Genomic DNA, 16,117 nt, shown 5'->3' with positions numbered 1-16,117 from the left:
AGTAACTTAGCAGATACTAGAGCAGTCAGAACAATAGACATTCACATGTTCTTTATCTTGGTGTATGTTCAAAGCTTCTATCAGCTTCATCAGGTCAAACATAATTTCCTTCTTTAACCCCACAATCTCTCTGCAATCAACTGAAGATGTTCAAGTTGTTTAATCAACCTATTTTCAGTTATGTTGTAATAAATGACCATTTAAAGAGTCGATGACTCACTAGTTTCACTCTCTTGCTTTTCTTGAAGGACCTTGTTGCTTTCCTCATGTATGAGCAAAACTCATATTCTGAACCATGTATTAACAGGTACGAGATACCACTCAGGAACCTTGTGGAAGATTATCCTTCATAAAAGAACCAAAATCAACAAGAGGTCTTGTACAACATGCTATTTGCAACCTAAATATCACGCTACCCGTTTCCAACAAGGTAATGAAGCTTTTTTTCAGCCTCTGCAGACATTTATATCATAGAAATGATGGTCTAATATTCATAATGTATAAAGGAGAAATGGTTGAATATTATCGCTATTAATAGCAAAATATCATACGGGTTGTTGAATTAGATGAGAACACCAGAGAAATAACGACCCAGGATGGGTTCGTAGAGACTAGAATGCCTGTTTCTACCGGCTCAAGTGAAATTAATTCATGAGTTCTCTTCAGTTGGATTGATACCTGATTCTGGTCAGAATCTACACAGGCCACGTTCAGCTGCACACATGTCATAATTAGCAGTCCCATGTATTCCAGTCTTTGATTACCATGTTAAATGTGGTCAACTTTTTATCTCGCTGTCACTTTAGCCATTCCATGATGGACTTGCAGAGACACTGCCAAAACGATGGATTGTGTTTTCAAATTGCCTTGCCCTTTTTCTACCAAGTGAGTGGCATGCAAGTTCATGATTGTGACATTTTAAACCCTTTACAGCTAAAAAAATGTCATGCTGAGCTCAGAGTGGGATATAACAGTGGTAAAAGCTGAATCAACTTAGGCTTTTGTTTGTCCAAACTGCAGGCTCAAAAATTTCTTATCAAGAAGATACTGTCATTTGGCAATTACGTGTTCTATGAAGCAAAGCAAAGTAAGGACAAGGTTTCATTAAGTTTTATCCAGGCTTCTAATTCTAATACGATCAATGATTATAAAGAAGCAGCACCTAAATGGAGTTGGTATTGGTTTACTATTGTCACATGTAACGACACAGTGAAAAATATTGGAATGCATAATATAGTGTTACAGCATTATAGCATTACAATTTACAGAGAAAAAGTCCACATCCGGAATGAGGTAGGTTGGAAGATCCTCAGCTTATGAGAAGATTGTTCTGATAACATGGGGAAGAAGCTTTCCTGAATTTGGTGGTACATGCTTTCAAACTTTTGTATCCTCTGCCCAGCAAGAGAGGAGAAAAGAGGGAATGACCAGGATGCCACATTATTTAAAAGGGTCCATTTGATGAGATCCATTTATCAAGTTTGAAGAATGCAACTATAAAGAATAGGCAGGACAGAAACAGCAGGAGAAAAACGAACTATCCATACTAATGATCATGCTCTATACAAGCCTTTTCCTCGGCAGGCTGCATCTAACGCTAACACCATATTCTTTTATTCCAGTGGTGTGGGTCTCACAGAATTCAAATTGTCACTTATTCTTTAACGGAAAATCCCTCCAAGCTGATAGCATTTTGCTTCGCAATGTAGATTTCTGGCTGATCACTATCAAAGGAATGTTGCAGCTTTGCTCATTCTGAAACCTGTCCTGAAATGAGCTGAATCATTTCTTTCCCGCCATCCCACCATCACAATCATTTGTCACTCATTGTGGAAGAGGCTGCAAAGAACATTCATGTGTGTGTCCCCAGTATTTGTTTTTCTCCTCACCAGAAGCAACATTGTCTGTTCCAACCAGATGCTGATGCATCTTAAGCTTCCAATCAATTGCATCAGATTCCACATCTGAACATGACTCTAATTCTCAGTTTTCATTTGTTTTCATCTTTTCTGAATAAAAAAGCATGTCAGCAATTGAAAAAGTTATCGATGATTGCATTATATGCTTTCTTAATAAAACCCTTAGCTGTATCCCAATTCGATTTCTGTGGAGCTTGGTCCTTGATCTCATTCAACAGCATTATAACATAATCAGCTACTTCGTGGGTATCTTCAGAAGAAACTATGACTTTTGAAGAGAGTGAAGAATATTTAGTGCCATAATTAAGTTCCCATAAAACCATTGAGGGCACATTCCCTCTCCATTCCCCACATGCGAGCCGGAATCTAAATCAATTATTAAGTGTTGCTTCTGCCTTGTGGCCTGATATTTCATGGTATTGTGTGGTCTCTTGTGCAAAAGGAATGCAGTTATAACTGGATGTTTCATTCTCTAAATTCTGCAGTGATAATCAGTCAGACTTCATGGATATGAAATATAATTTCTGAAATAAGATATCAAAGGCTGAAATTTTAATCTGCTGATGTCACCAGAAAAAATAAAGAGCTTTCTTGCATTGTTTCTAAGCAAGGAATATTACATCAAAAATAACCCAAAGGATGCGTAGGAAGGAACTGCAGACGCTGGATTAAACCGAAGATACACACAAAATGCTGGAGTAACTCAGACTGAAATCTGAAGAAGGGTCTCGACCCGAAACATCACCATTCCTTCTCTCCAGAGATGCTGTCTGTCCCGCTGAGTTACTCCAGCATTTTGTGTCTATAACCCAAAGGATGTTATTTGTCTCTCGTGGCTGGGAAAAATAACACTGCTATTTGAGTCTTACTTCCCTGTTCATTACATTTAAAGTTTAGAGATACAGCGAGGAAACAGGCCCTTCGGCCCAGTCTGTGCCGACCAGCAATCCTCGCACACTAACACTATCCTGCACACACTAAGGACAATTTACAATCTAACCAAGCCAATTAACGTTCAAACCTAAACGACTTTGGAGTGTTGGACAAAAGCGGAGATCCCGGAGAAAACCCACGTCACGGGGAGAACGTACATACTCCGTACAGACAGCGCCCACAGTCAGGATTGAACCCGGGTCTCTGGCGTTGTACGGCAGCATCTCTACTGCTGCGCCAACAATAGACAATAGACAATAGACAATAGACAATAGGTGCAGGAGTAGGCCATTCGGCCCTTCGAGCCAGCACCGCCATTCAATGTGATCATGGCTGATCATTCTCAATCAGTACCCCGTTCCTGCTTTCTCCCCATACCCCCTGACTCCGCTATCCTTAAGAGCTCTATCTAGCTCTCTCTTGAATGTAATAAGTCATAGAGTGATACAGTGTGGAAACAGGCCCTTCGGCCCAACTTGCCCGCATTTGAATGTTATTTTATCTTTGTTAGCATGATACGGTCATTATACTTATTTCAACATGGCAGTGAAGTCCTAAGGGTTTTTTAGGTGCCACTAGTTGGCACAACTACTTCCTTTCATATGAGTGTTGGCACCTCTCGTGTATGCTTCTTCTAACAATTGTATTCTTGCTGTATCTCTTACATTTTATCTACCCCTTGTCTCACCTCTGCACCTCCTGTTGACTTTTACTTTTATCTTGTTGAAGATGGTGGAATTCTGTTTCTCGGAGAATTAAAAGCCACACATCACATTGACATGTACCACGTGACTGTAAACATTTTCTACTGTGATCTCTATTCCCCTTTTTCACAACAAGGCTTCCTTAATTGTCTGTCTTTTCCGTTACCAATTATGTGTGCAGGGAAGGCAGACTTTTAACCTGACTCTCTTTATGCTTGAAATAAAAACCCTCATTTCAAGTAAAGGTAATGATTTGATATAAACTTTAATATATTCTTGCTATTGAGGGCGTGCAGCGTAGGTTTACTAGGTTAATTCCCGGAATGGCGGGACTATCATATGTTGAAAGACTGGAGCGACTAGGCTTGTATACACTGGAATTTAGAAGGATGAGAGGAGATCTTATCGAAACGTATAAGATTATTAAGGGGTTGGACGCGTTAGAGGCAGGAAACATATTCCCAATGTTGGGGGAGTCCAGAACAAGGGGCCACAGTTTAAGAATAAGGGGTAGGCCATTTAGAACTGAGATGAGGAAAAACTTTTTCAGTCAGAGTTGTGAATCTGTGGAATTCTCTGCCTCAAAAGGCAGTGGAGGCCAATTCTCTGAATGCATTCAAGAGAGAGCTAGATAGAGCTCTTAAGGATAGCGGAGTCAGGGGATATGGGGAGAAGGCAGGAACGGGGTACTGATTGAGAATGATCAGCCATGATCACATTGAATGGCTCGAAGGGCCGAATGACCTCCTCCTGCACCTGTTGTCTATTGTCTAAACAGAAAATAGTATTTTGCCAGTTTTTGCAGGCGCCAATTATCAAATTAAGTAAAGGAGGAAATTACAACTAATTGCATAACTGAAATATAGTTTAGAGCCTTGCTGAACATCATTCCCAAAATTTTACTCCTAGAAATATCTCATAAGATAGTCTCTTTAACATTGGCAAATTTAGATGGGTGAATATTCAAGTATCATTTGTCAGGTATTTGCCATTTCTTCATAGTATTCACCTGAGAGTATAACTATATCTTGATCTTGTGCAACATATTTAAAGGTACTATCTTCACACGTGCAATTCAAATACGAATAGATCTGTGGTAATTAGAAAATAACACTTAGGCTTAATCAATGATTGACAAGTGTTACTATCTACTGATAATGTCTTTTATATCCTTCTATGATCTATTTTTTGCTCTTTCATTGTTCAGAGCAGTACAAGCTTTTACTAAATAACTCCATTAGAACTAAAAATCTTGTACATTACTTTGCGTTGTATGTATAGAATGCATTCAACCTTTTTACACTTTGTGCCATTAATACAGATGCTGCTTGCTTTTGTTTTTCATATTGATCCTGTGGAATAATTTGTCATGCTGATGAGCTTTAACTCATTTGTGTGCCTTTTATTTTTATTCTTACTGCAATCTTGTCTGATTATTCCATGCTCTGCCTATTCTTCTTTTACCTCTTGTCAACTTTGGATGGGAAGGAGTCAGATTCAGATCAGGAGCAAGAGGAGGAGGTAATTTTAACAAGTAGTATTCCAATCTTAAGTAGATAACAACTTATACTCCAACAAGGCCCGGATTTGATTCCAATATGTAATTCTAATTGTTTTACAAATTATGCAGTCTTGTCACTCAGTAACTGAGCTCTGATTTCCTCAATTCTAGGGTCATTTCAGTTCGAGGTGAATTAGAATTCAATTAGAATTAAATGAATCCTGCAGAATTCTGGGCAATTCCTGGCAGCAAACTGCACAAAATGAGCAGTAATTACTTCAGAGACCATGATAAATCCGACATAATTCCATCAACATATTCATTGTTTTCTGGTTGTATCCTAAAGGCATTGACTTAGTAGAATGCAATTTGACTAACCCAGAGTTTCCTATTCAAGCAGACATTATTAATTTGCCATCTTTCATTTGACTGTTAAGCTTTTCACAATCTTGCCCTTGACAAATGCTCAGACCCATTTCTCTAGCGGAGGCCACAGAAGCACATGCAGAATCGGAAACTTTGCTGAATTTATACTCCCCAGGTTAAGGTTCCTGAGGTCATTTACAGTTATGGCCGAGTCTTGAAACTATAGAGAGAAACAGGTCCTTCGGCCCACCGAATCCTCCTTCAACAGGCATTGGGTTAATTGATGTGGTTGGACATCATGTTCCAGTTTTACAAATCATTGGTTAGGCTGCACTTGGACGCCATACTGGTCGCCATACTAAAGGAAAAATGTGATTGAGCTGAAGAGAATGCAGAAAAGATTTTCGAGCATGTTGCCTGAACGGGAGAGATTCAGTTAGAAAGAGAGATTGGATAGACTTGGTCTGTTTTCCCAGGAGCAAAGGAAGTTGAGAGGTGACATGATAAGGGTAAATAAAATCAGATCAAGCATAGATAGGGTAGATAGTCAAAGTCCCATGCTAGGGGACTCTAAAGGGGGCACAGGTATAAGTGAATGAAAGATGGTTTATGCAGCATTCATGCAGCGCAGAAACAAGGCCATCAACCCAACTCGTCCATTCCAACTAGGGTGCCCTTCTGAACTAGTCCCATTTAAAGGGGAACTGAGGAGAAGGATTTTCATGCAACAAGTGGTTGGTATCTGAAATGAGCTGCCAGAGGAGATGTCGGAGGCAAAAACAGTAATAACATTTAAGAGGCATTTGGACAGGTACTTAAATGACCAAGGGATAGTGAGGTATGGAATTAATGCTGGCAAGTAGGATTAGTATAGACAGGCACGATGGTCATCATAGATATGGTGTGTAAGGGGACTGTTTCCATTCTGTACAACTGAATTATTTATGATTGTTAAAATTGAAGACTTTAAGTTTTGTAACAAAGTGCTTGAGCATTTCATGGCTGGAAAGTAGAGAGTATGCAGTGGAAAGCTATTCATTTAGTATTCCTAAAATACTTTATTCCCAAAGTTTTGTTTTAGTTTAGTTTAAAGATACAGCATGGAAATAGGCCTTTCGGTCTACCGAGTCTGCACCGACCATCGGTCACCCTACACTACACATCAGGGGCAATTTCTACAGAGGCCAATTAACCTAGAAACCTGCACGTCTTTGGAATGTGGAAAAGCCACGCAGTCACAGGGAGAACAAGCAAACTCCATACAAACAGCTCCTGTAGTCAGGATCAAACATTCCTACGCTATTGCATACATTATTGTGCAATAAAATATAAAAGAAAGAAATTGATGAGATACCAGATAAGTACCACTGGCATTTATATAGTGTCTTTGACATAGTAAAACATTTTCCGATGCCACTCTCTTGTGACAAATACAAAATGGAATATTTCCTGGCCTTGTATTAATATTAGCATTTTATTTTTTGTTTAATGATTTTATGTGTTGTTATTGCTAGGAGTTTCTTTTAAAAGTGTACTGAAATACATGTGTATTGAAATCTTGTGAGATTGTGATTGATTGCAGTTGCTGCCACACTATTTCCAATAAATCATACCAGCTATACAAAACAATACTCTTAAAAACAAATGGCTCTAATTGATGCAGTGCATCATATACTTATTTTGTACTTTTTATTGTTCACAGGTGACTGGAAGTCAAGATAAATGTAAGAATGTTTCTGATCTGTACAACAAAATTTATTATGTCAGCATGACAGTATAAAATATTTTAAATAATTTAACAGCTTGTTACTAATGCTTGTTGAAATTACAGTAATTATGTTTAATAATTGTTTACTTGATTAATATTTCACTAGTATTAAACTGAATTTATATAGATTAATAACTAAATTATCACTTAAGCATCCACTTTCCTTTAACATCCCTTATGGTCCTGCTGGTGCCTGTGGCATTATCATTAAATTCTTTCTATTTTTCATATTTATCTTGTTAAATTTCATGCTCCTTGAAGAGCAGAGAGCATGCCTGCTCCATGTCACACTTGACATTTTGTCAATTCGATTTTTAAAATGCTCCTACATCAGAATGGCAACTACTGTGGTGAAGTACAGTTCAGATTTTTGTACCAAAGATTAAACCCAAAAATGAAGTAGCAATACCTCTCAATCATTTATGAATTATTTTGTTTGTGGAAATTGCTGGAGATAATTTTATAATGTGTTGTACTATCAAATTTATTCATTGCATTTTAAGCATTACAGTTTTACACATGTGTAGTTGTGTTTTCCAATATCCACACTAAAACAGCTTCCCACATTTATTTTTGTGGAAAACTATCCTGTTCAGTGTATTACTGCAGTAATGATTTATATTAATCATACATTTATATAGAGAACTACATTGACAAACACGATTCCAAAGTTTCTTGAGGTTGCCAATGATCTGTAACCTGTCGTGGTCACTCTGTAGGATATTTAACACTAACTAGCATTGAGGGCATGTAAAGTTGTGCAACAAAGTGTAAGATTGTTCTTTACTCGGACCATGTTAAAAAGTTAGATAGTTTAGCTTCGAGATACAGCGCAGAAACAGGCCCTTCGGCCCACCGAGGGACAATTTACAATAGGAACAATTTACAATTCTTACTGAAGCTAATTAACCTACAACCTTAGAGGGTATTAGCTATTAAGAGAGGTTGGGCATACTGGAGATATTTTCTCTGGAGCTTTGGAGGCTGAGGGGAGATCTGATGGAAGTTGAAACATTATGAGAAGCATAGATAGGGTGGGCTTTCAGAATCTTTCTACCAGGGTTGAAATGTCAAATATTAGAGGGCATGGCTTTAAGATGATGGAGAAAAGGTTGAGGGGGATGTGTAGAGCAAATTTATTTACACAGAGAGTTTTGAATAGGCTGCCAGGGGTGGTGGTGGAAGCAGAAACAATAGGGGATATTTAGAGAGGCATATGGATATGATGAAAATGGATCACGTGCTGGCAGAAGGGATTAGACATTGTAGGCTGAAGGACCTGTTCCTGTGCTGTACCATGCTATGTGTTCCATGTTTAACAAAGGTATGCTGGATAAAGTGGATGACAATACATTTTGGTGTAGAGTTAAATGAGCAATACACATATCATAGATGTTGATTTTCAAGCAGGATTTTACTGTATACAACACCAATTCACACCTCTCTCTGTAAACTATAATTTTTACAAATTATTTTATTTCCATTCTTTGGCATCTCCATTGGAATATATTACACGTAGAAGTATAAAAATTGAATGAGCAAAGTTGAAAATTTGTTTTAGATAATTGAGAGGAGTTTGCTTCATTACATTGCTCCTCTTAAGTAATTGTAGTGGTTATTATTTGTTGTATTGAAGTGCAAGCTGAGGAAAAGAAAATGCTGCCCATAAAATAAAATGTAATAAAGATCTTGTCACCATTTAGCTCAGATATTTTGGACACAAAATTATTGGCTAACTGAATAACCCAGTGCCTATTTCAGAACATAACAACAAGACACAAAATGATCGTAAATTTTATTTAAATTGAAAACTGTTTAGTTAGCCGATGAAATGTTCTTTCCTTCAAAGTGGATACTATTTAATGCTGGATATTATTGTTATGTTTGAACAAATATGCCATTTTAGGAAAAGTCTTTCCTGCTTTTAAATAACCTACATCAACCACTGTACTTCACCACAATGCCACCTAACTAAAGCAAAATGACCGTGTTAATTAATGCTTACATATGGCTGCATGCCTCATGCTGTCAGAACTCTAGTTTTGCATGGAAATAACTTGGCTTAAGCGTTCTGTGTGTTTGTGTGAGTTCAAATTTTACTTTTGCTCTATCCACCATATTTTGTTTTCTGACTTCATCCACTGGTTACATTTTTGATCTCTTTCAGTAGATCCTCGTTTGGTTTGCCCTTCTTCTTAATTTGTGTTTTCGTATTTGCAAAGGTATTTTTTTGTTTAGTTGTCAGAACAACTAGGATGTTCCAAGGAAAGGATCTCACTTCATTTAAGTAGCTTTTTCTTTACACTATGTGCCTTTAGGTTTGAGATTCTTCTTGTTGAAATGCCGGTTTGCAGCTGGTTTAAATAATATGATGTTCAACGTGGTTTTTTAGTTCTAGTTCCTAAAAAAGTAAGCTTTTGTTTCAAATTTATTTTTGAAATAGAGGACAACAAATGTTGTTCTGACAGTTTGCTAGTACTGGCTTTCTTTAAGAGGAAATCAGTTATCTGTGGTTTCTGATCTTTTTTCTTTAGACGTGAATCTGTTACATCTAAACAATCTTGAGATTCCTATCTCTGTGCGAATGCACTGCTCCTATTTATTTCAGTTTGTTGGTGTCTTGGTTTGGATTCGATTTGTTATTGCTTTGGTGTTGTACGTGGTGTGGATGTGTTCTGGTGAAAATAAAGCAAGTTATTTCCTGCCTGTTACTTCCCAATTTTGAGTTGGCTTTGCTTCGCAATTGTACCCACCTGCAGACCTTGTGGATATCCATCTGCCATTCAATCCATTTCTTACTTTGACCCATCCCTTCAGAATCTGTATTGTGTCACCCGAATCACATTTTCCAATTTCTGTTTCTTGACCCATTTTTGTTTTAAATTGAAACATTTCTATCAAAACGAAGATGAAGAGGAGGAGACTGAATCTGCTGAGATTTCTTCAGCCATAAAATCCCATCTTGTCCATGATGTCCCTGTGTTGGCCAGCCCAGACTTGCTTTCAGATGTATCTGACATGAAACAAGATTTGATCAAGGTCACTAAGATCTTAAAAACAGACTCGACATCAGGAAGTAAAGGAAGCCCTATAGAGGTAAAAGAATTAGCAAAAGGGACTGAAGATGAACCAGGTGAGCCTTTTGAAATTGTAGAGAAAGTGAAAGAAGACTTGGAAAAAGTGAGTGCGATTTTAAGAAGTGGAACATACACGGGTGGCGAATCTCTACAAGAAGCCTTTGGTACTGGAAAAGGTGAAGAACTCGAAGAAAGCTGGGTTATTATCAGTGACGAAGAGATTGATGAAGTCAAACGAGAAGTACCAGCAGAGGTCACTGAGTCTTTGTTTGTGGAGCACAGAATTGACAGGGGGACCAGAGAAAAGGTTGTGAAAGACATGAATGGAATGTTGGGCTATTTAGAAAATGACCTGGACACATATTTAAAGGAAGTAGCAACAGGACCTCCAGCCACCTGTCAAATGAATATCGTCCAAGAAAGTTTTGAAGCAACATTCATTACCAAAGATATTAAGAAAGGAACTGATCAGATGATTTACAAACCTTCAAGATCTGAAGAGCTTAGTGAACAAGAAGAATCACACAAAGCAAAAAACCAAAGTAAACTTGATATGGGGAAGACAAAGCCAGTGTTTCAGAGATTCAAGGCAGAAAATACGGCAGTGTATTTTAAGGGTCCTGCATTCCAATCCCAAACTAAAGAATCAACGACGGAGCTTAAAAAAGCACAGCAGAATATTTACACTGAATCTGGTTCCACTAGGGAAGAAACAACGTTTGTGCCTCCAACCGTTGCAGAATCTACCTCACCTGTGGTAGAAGAAACTCCCATTGGTTCAATAAAAGAGAAAGTCATCGCTCTTCAGAAGCGCGTGGAAGCAGAGGAAGGACAACGAAAACAAGTAAAATCTGCAGCAAAGGAAGAGATTTCCATACCAGTCACTAAACAAGTATCATGCAAAGAGCCTCCTGCTTCCGCTGTTACAGAAAGGCTTGAAGAAACAATGTCAGTGCGTGAACTGATGAAAGCATTTCAGTCAGGCCAAGATCCATCCAAGAAGATGACTCGACTCTTCCAACATGCATCTGATGCTTCACAAGCAGAAAAGCAAACTTTAGAATTAACAAAACCAGAAGTGTCTCAAGATGTACTTATAGAAGCAAAAGCAGATGACGTAGGAAAGTTCAAGCCACAAGGGCTTTCACAGGATATATTTTATAGAGATCAGAATGGAATAGCTGTAGTTAGTTCAGTAACACAAGGCACAAGGGAAATGAGTAAAGAAAGGAAAAGAATACCATCAAGCAAAGATAAGAAGGTACTCACAATTGAAAGAGGTGATGCGAGTTCTGAAACATCAGAAAACTTTGAGTCTGTTTTTGCCGAAGACCATGAAAAGCAAACTGAGATACACAGCAGCAGAATAACTGTGACTAGTGATTTACAGATCAGTCCAGACAGAAAGACATCCACCGATTTCACTGATGTCATTAAAGAGGAATTAGAAGATAATGACAAATATCAACAATTTAGGAAAACTTCAGATACTCCAGATGCCGAACTTTACCTTGAACAGGTAGTGACAAGCCCAGTTCACCATCACCTGATCATTAGTTTTCCACCGGAGTATGTGAAAGATGGATTTACACCAGATGTAGCATTACAAAATGGTGCCCTTGATGACAGTTCAGAAAGTCTAAAGCATGAAGGCATTGCTGACTCTCCGAGCTTTAGCCTAGGTGATGGTACTCCTCAAATCAGCTCAGAGGAGAGCTATAAACATGAAGGTCTTGCAGAAACTCCTGAGACCAGCCCTGAAAGTCTCTCCCTTTCACCAAAGAAAAATGATGAGGAAACGTCAGGAAAGCAAGATGCTGGAGATCCTGTCAAATTAGACAACAAGGACCAAAGTTTTCAGAAAAGCACACCGGCGCAAAATGAAAATGTAATCTCTACTGAAGAAATTTCTGACTTAAAGGTAACAAAGGAATCTTTAGATGCCACTGATGCAGAACTAACTGCAGATTCTGGTTGTGTGGATTACGATGAATTGCAATTAACAGAAATAACTCAAGCCACATCTCTCGTAGATGAAGTGGATGAGCAGAGCACAAGTGAATCTGTCTCTGCCCTTAAGGCTACAGATGATACCAGTGAAAAAGATGCTTTTATGCAGGAAGAAGCAGAATCTTTGTCCCTTCATGATGTGCGTGATGTTTCTTTGGAGAGCAGATTCCAAGGCAAGGATGGAAGCATTCTTGTTTCAATGTCGGATGGAAAGCCAGGAGAGTTACCAGCCCCAGATACTGCAGGGAAGGAAATGGACCAAAAAAATGCTTCACCAATTGTAACTTCCATTTCACCAGAGGCCACACCAAGAAGTCAACTGTTGGATCTGTGTCTCACCGGAGTTTCACTTGATACTGATAATCTTAGTCCAATGGCAGATGAATCTATGATCAGCCATAAGGATTCTCTGGAAGATAGTCCCACGCAGGATGATATTGATACAACTTCACACAAGTCCCCAGATTCACTGGAGCCAAGCCCATTAAAAGAATCTCCATGTCCAGATTCTCTTGAAACTAGCCCAGTGGAGCAAAGGTTAGGTATGGCAATTTTCATGGCACAGAAGAGTGAAAAAGTGGCTTCTGTAGTGATCACTGAGAAAAAAAGTGAAAGAACGGATATTTCTTTGGATTCTACATCTACCAGGAGTAGAATTCTCAGAGACATGAGAGGCGAAGGACCCATAAACAGAGAAGCAAGGAAACTTATGTCACCTGATGGAAGCACAGAGGAAGATAGTTTGGACCAAGTGTCTCAAATGGAAAGTTCGGGAAAGAGCCCTCTTTCACCTGAAACTCCGAGCTCTGAGGAGATCAGTTATGAAGTCACACCTAAAACACCTGACACGCATATACTCTCAGTTGCAGAGAAGCCAATTGTGATTCCAGAAATCCAAGAGGAAATTGATGATGATTCCCCTCCAGACAGTGAATCAAAGAAAAGATTTACACCAGAAGAGGAGATGTTCAAAATGGCAGTCAAGATCAAAACATTTGATGAACTAGAGGAGGATGCTAGATTAAAATATGAAGGTGAAAATGAGCAGAAGCGTTCTGATATGTCACCCACCCCTGCTATAACCAATGTAGAAGATGCAGAAGTAATAGTTATATCTCATGCTGAACATAGAAAGAGCTCCTCTTCTTCAGAAAGTGAGCCAGAACTAACTCAACTATGCAAAGAGGCTGAAAGTGGACTGCTCATGGAACCAGTTATTCGAGTTGACCCACCATCTCCACTCCTCCCTGGTTCTAGTCCTAAGGATGCAGAATTTGCTCTCATTCCAGACAAAAACTACACCTTTAAGATAATAGATCACGAGAAAGAATCAAGTGAACAAAGAACAGCAGGTGATAATGGCATAACAGTAGAAAACAGAAGCGTGGACAAAGATTGCGGTGTTTCAATTGGTTCACAGTTTTCTGAACCAGTGCCTAGTGGCAGTGTTGAAACTCATCATTCCTCTGCGGTTCATTCTTTTACAGCCACTGGTGAGTCCATTGAAGAGCCAGTTTCTTCAGAAGCACCACATTTTGTGCCTGAACTGCGAGAGGATGATATTCTTACTGAGGAAGATGCACAGCGTCTTGAGCAAGCTGCAGAAAAGCGAGATGAACTGTGGGTGGATAGCAGATCTGAAGAATATCAAGCAAAAACACATGACCAGGGGCATGTGAGCCATGACGGAATGATAGAAGAATCTTCATCACCTGCAATTGACTGTGTGGAATATAAAGCAGCTCCTGCTGACGAATCTGCATCAAGTGACATGCTTTCGAAAAAAGAAGCAGAGGAGCAGCGTAGCAAAATAATAATAACTAAAACAAAGCCGGAGCTTGATGCTTGGAATACAATCAGAGAAGATGATGAGGTATTTGCAGCTCGTCTCAAAGAGGAAGAGCAGAAAATATTTGGCCTAATGGTTGACAGACAATCGCGTGGTACAACTCCTGATACCACACCAGCAAGAACTCCGATTGAGGATGGTACACCAACCAATGAACAAAACCCATTCCTATTTCAAGAGGGGAAATTGTTTGAAATGACCAGAAGTGGTGCCATTGATATGAGCAAAAGGAGCTATGGAGATGACAGCTTCCATTTTTTTCAAATTGGAAAAGATCAGGATGCTGAGGCTTTAATTGAAGCATCAAAAATGGAAGGAATTCAGGATGAGGTGAAGTCTCTTGAAACTGAGTGCACGACTGATGGAGTACTCAACCTTTCCCAGACTGAGATTCAATCTGGTTCATTGCCAGATTCACCAACCACTATTGATGCAGCTCTTCAATCCCCTATGGAGTTTATTTGCACTGATGAACAAATAGCCACAAAAAATGAGCAAAAATCGAGAATTCCAATCAAAATGGGCATTTCTGCATCTGCCAAACCTTCAAAAAAAGACAATGCTATGCCTGAAGTGGCTGAAGTAAAACCTTTCATCTTAGATGATGAAGTAGATATTGTTACTCCCAAGTCATCTGTGAATAATGTCCAGTTGGACTTTTCTACAGAGACCATTTCTTCCCAACAGGCTGTTAAGAGTGACGATGATTCATCAGACTCATCACCTGAAGAGCAACGTTCAGTTATTGAAATTCCTACTGCAATTATTCAACAAACCTATCAGACAGAGGCAAAATCAAAGCTACCTGTCAGACATACTGCAGTTGTAACTGCAATTCCACGTGTACCAACTGCACCCGTGGATAAGGCATCTTCATCTTCTGCAAGTGCACAGGAAGGATCTACAGATGATGTAGTAAAATCAAAATCTAGAATTCCTGTTAAGGCCGTTGCACACAGAGTAGACCACCATTCTTCACCAATGTTACCAGATATGAAAAAGACTTCAGAGACCATCAAAATCCATGAGGTTAAATCTAGGTTACCTGTAAGACAGGAACCACGGAGCAAGTCTGAGTCAGATGCCGGTAATTCTGCTGAGATGAGAAGTAAACTTCTTAATAAAGGGAAGAGCTGTGATACCGAACCTGATGCAAAAGAACCTATATTCCAATTTTCCATTGGATCAGAAACATCTGAAAGTAATAAACCAAAATCATTCCAATCAAGACTTCCAGTGAAGACCAAATCTAGTTATAGTTCACAAGCTGCTACTGGTTATACTAAGGGCAGCAAGGATAATTTTTTTGAACTTTATAAACATTCAATTCAATTTTTTGAAGAAATAAGTGATGAGGCTTCAAAGTTGGTGGATCGTTTAACAGAGGAAGAGCGAGACCATGAAGTGTTATCAGATGATGATAGCAGTGCTGTAGATAGTTCTATTATAGAAACTGAGCAGCCCAGTGAAATACACCAGCCTCTTCCAGAAGACCGGTTTGATGTGAGGCCAATCTGGGACGAATCTGTTGAAACCCAAATTGAAAGAATTCCTGAAGAAAATGGCCATGATCATTTTGAAGGTACCAGCCATCTACTGGGTTCATTGTGCAATTGCACTGCAGAATTTGTAGTTAGCTTTGCAGTTCATTTGGTTAAAGTTTTTGTGGTTGTTCATGTGGTCTTGTGAGAGTTTGTGTTGTGGCTTTATGATTTACATGTTTTGTGATGTGCTACTAGACTGATCTCAAGATTGGCAAGCTGGAAAGGCAAAAAGAGACTATCTGAATTAGAAGCATAGAAAAGCAATAGTAAAACACCAATAGGAACTAGCATTGGCAACTAGAAACCTTTGACTATTTTGAATTTGATTTTCCCACTTTATACGACAAGTATTATGACACTAGGTATATACCCCAAAGCTAGCATTACTGATAAATGGTGTTAAAAATCATACAGATTTGGACTTGTAATTAAGGGATTATATCTGA

At 38.8% G+C, this 16,117-nt stretch overlaps 1 protein-coding gene across 35 annotated transcripts in view; it reads left to right on the top strand.

The window, feature by feature from the left end:
• The window catches only part of LOC144595313 (ankyrin-2-like), a 447,988-nt gene that overhangs the window by 380,280 nt on the left and 51,591 nt on the right, over positions 1-16,117 (top strand). For 31 of the 35 annotated variants that reach the window (XM_078402942.1, XM_078402778.1, XM_078402935.1 and 28 more), the window contains 4 exons: positions 308-430; positions 5,045-5,077; positions 7,126-7,147; positions 10,100-15,709. In XM_078402942.1, the coding sequence (XP_078259068.1) occupies positions 308-430; positions 5,045-5,077; positions 7,126-7,147; positions 10,100-15,709 (5,788 nt within the window). The remainder of the gene's footprint in view (positions 1-307; positions 431-5,044; positions 5,078-7,125; positions 7,148-10,099; positions 15,710-16,117) is intronic. The other 4 variants (XM_078402950.1, XM_078402891.1, XM_078402843.1 and 1 more) reach the window with 1 other exon arrangement.

The sequence above is a fragment of the Rhinoraja longicauda genome, chromosome 1 (genome assembly GCF_053455715.1).
Source record: "Rhinoraja longicauda isolate Sanriku21f chromosome 1, sRhiLon1.1, whole genome shotgun sequence".
NCBI lineage: Eukaryota > Metazoa > Chordata > Chondrichthyes > Rajiformes > Arhynchobatidae > Rhinoraja > Rhinoraja longicauda.
Note: the sequence above shows the minus strand (reverse complement) of the source record. Positions and strands in the feature narration are given on the sequence as shown.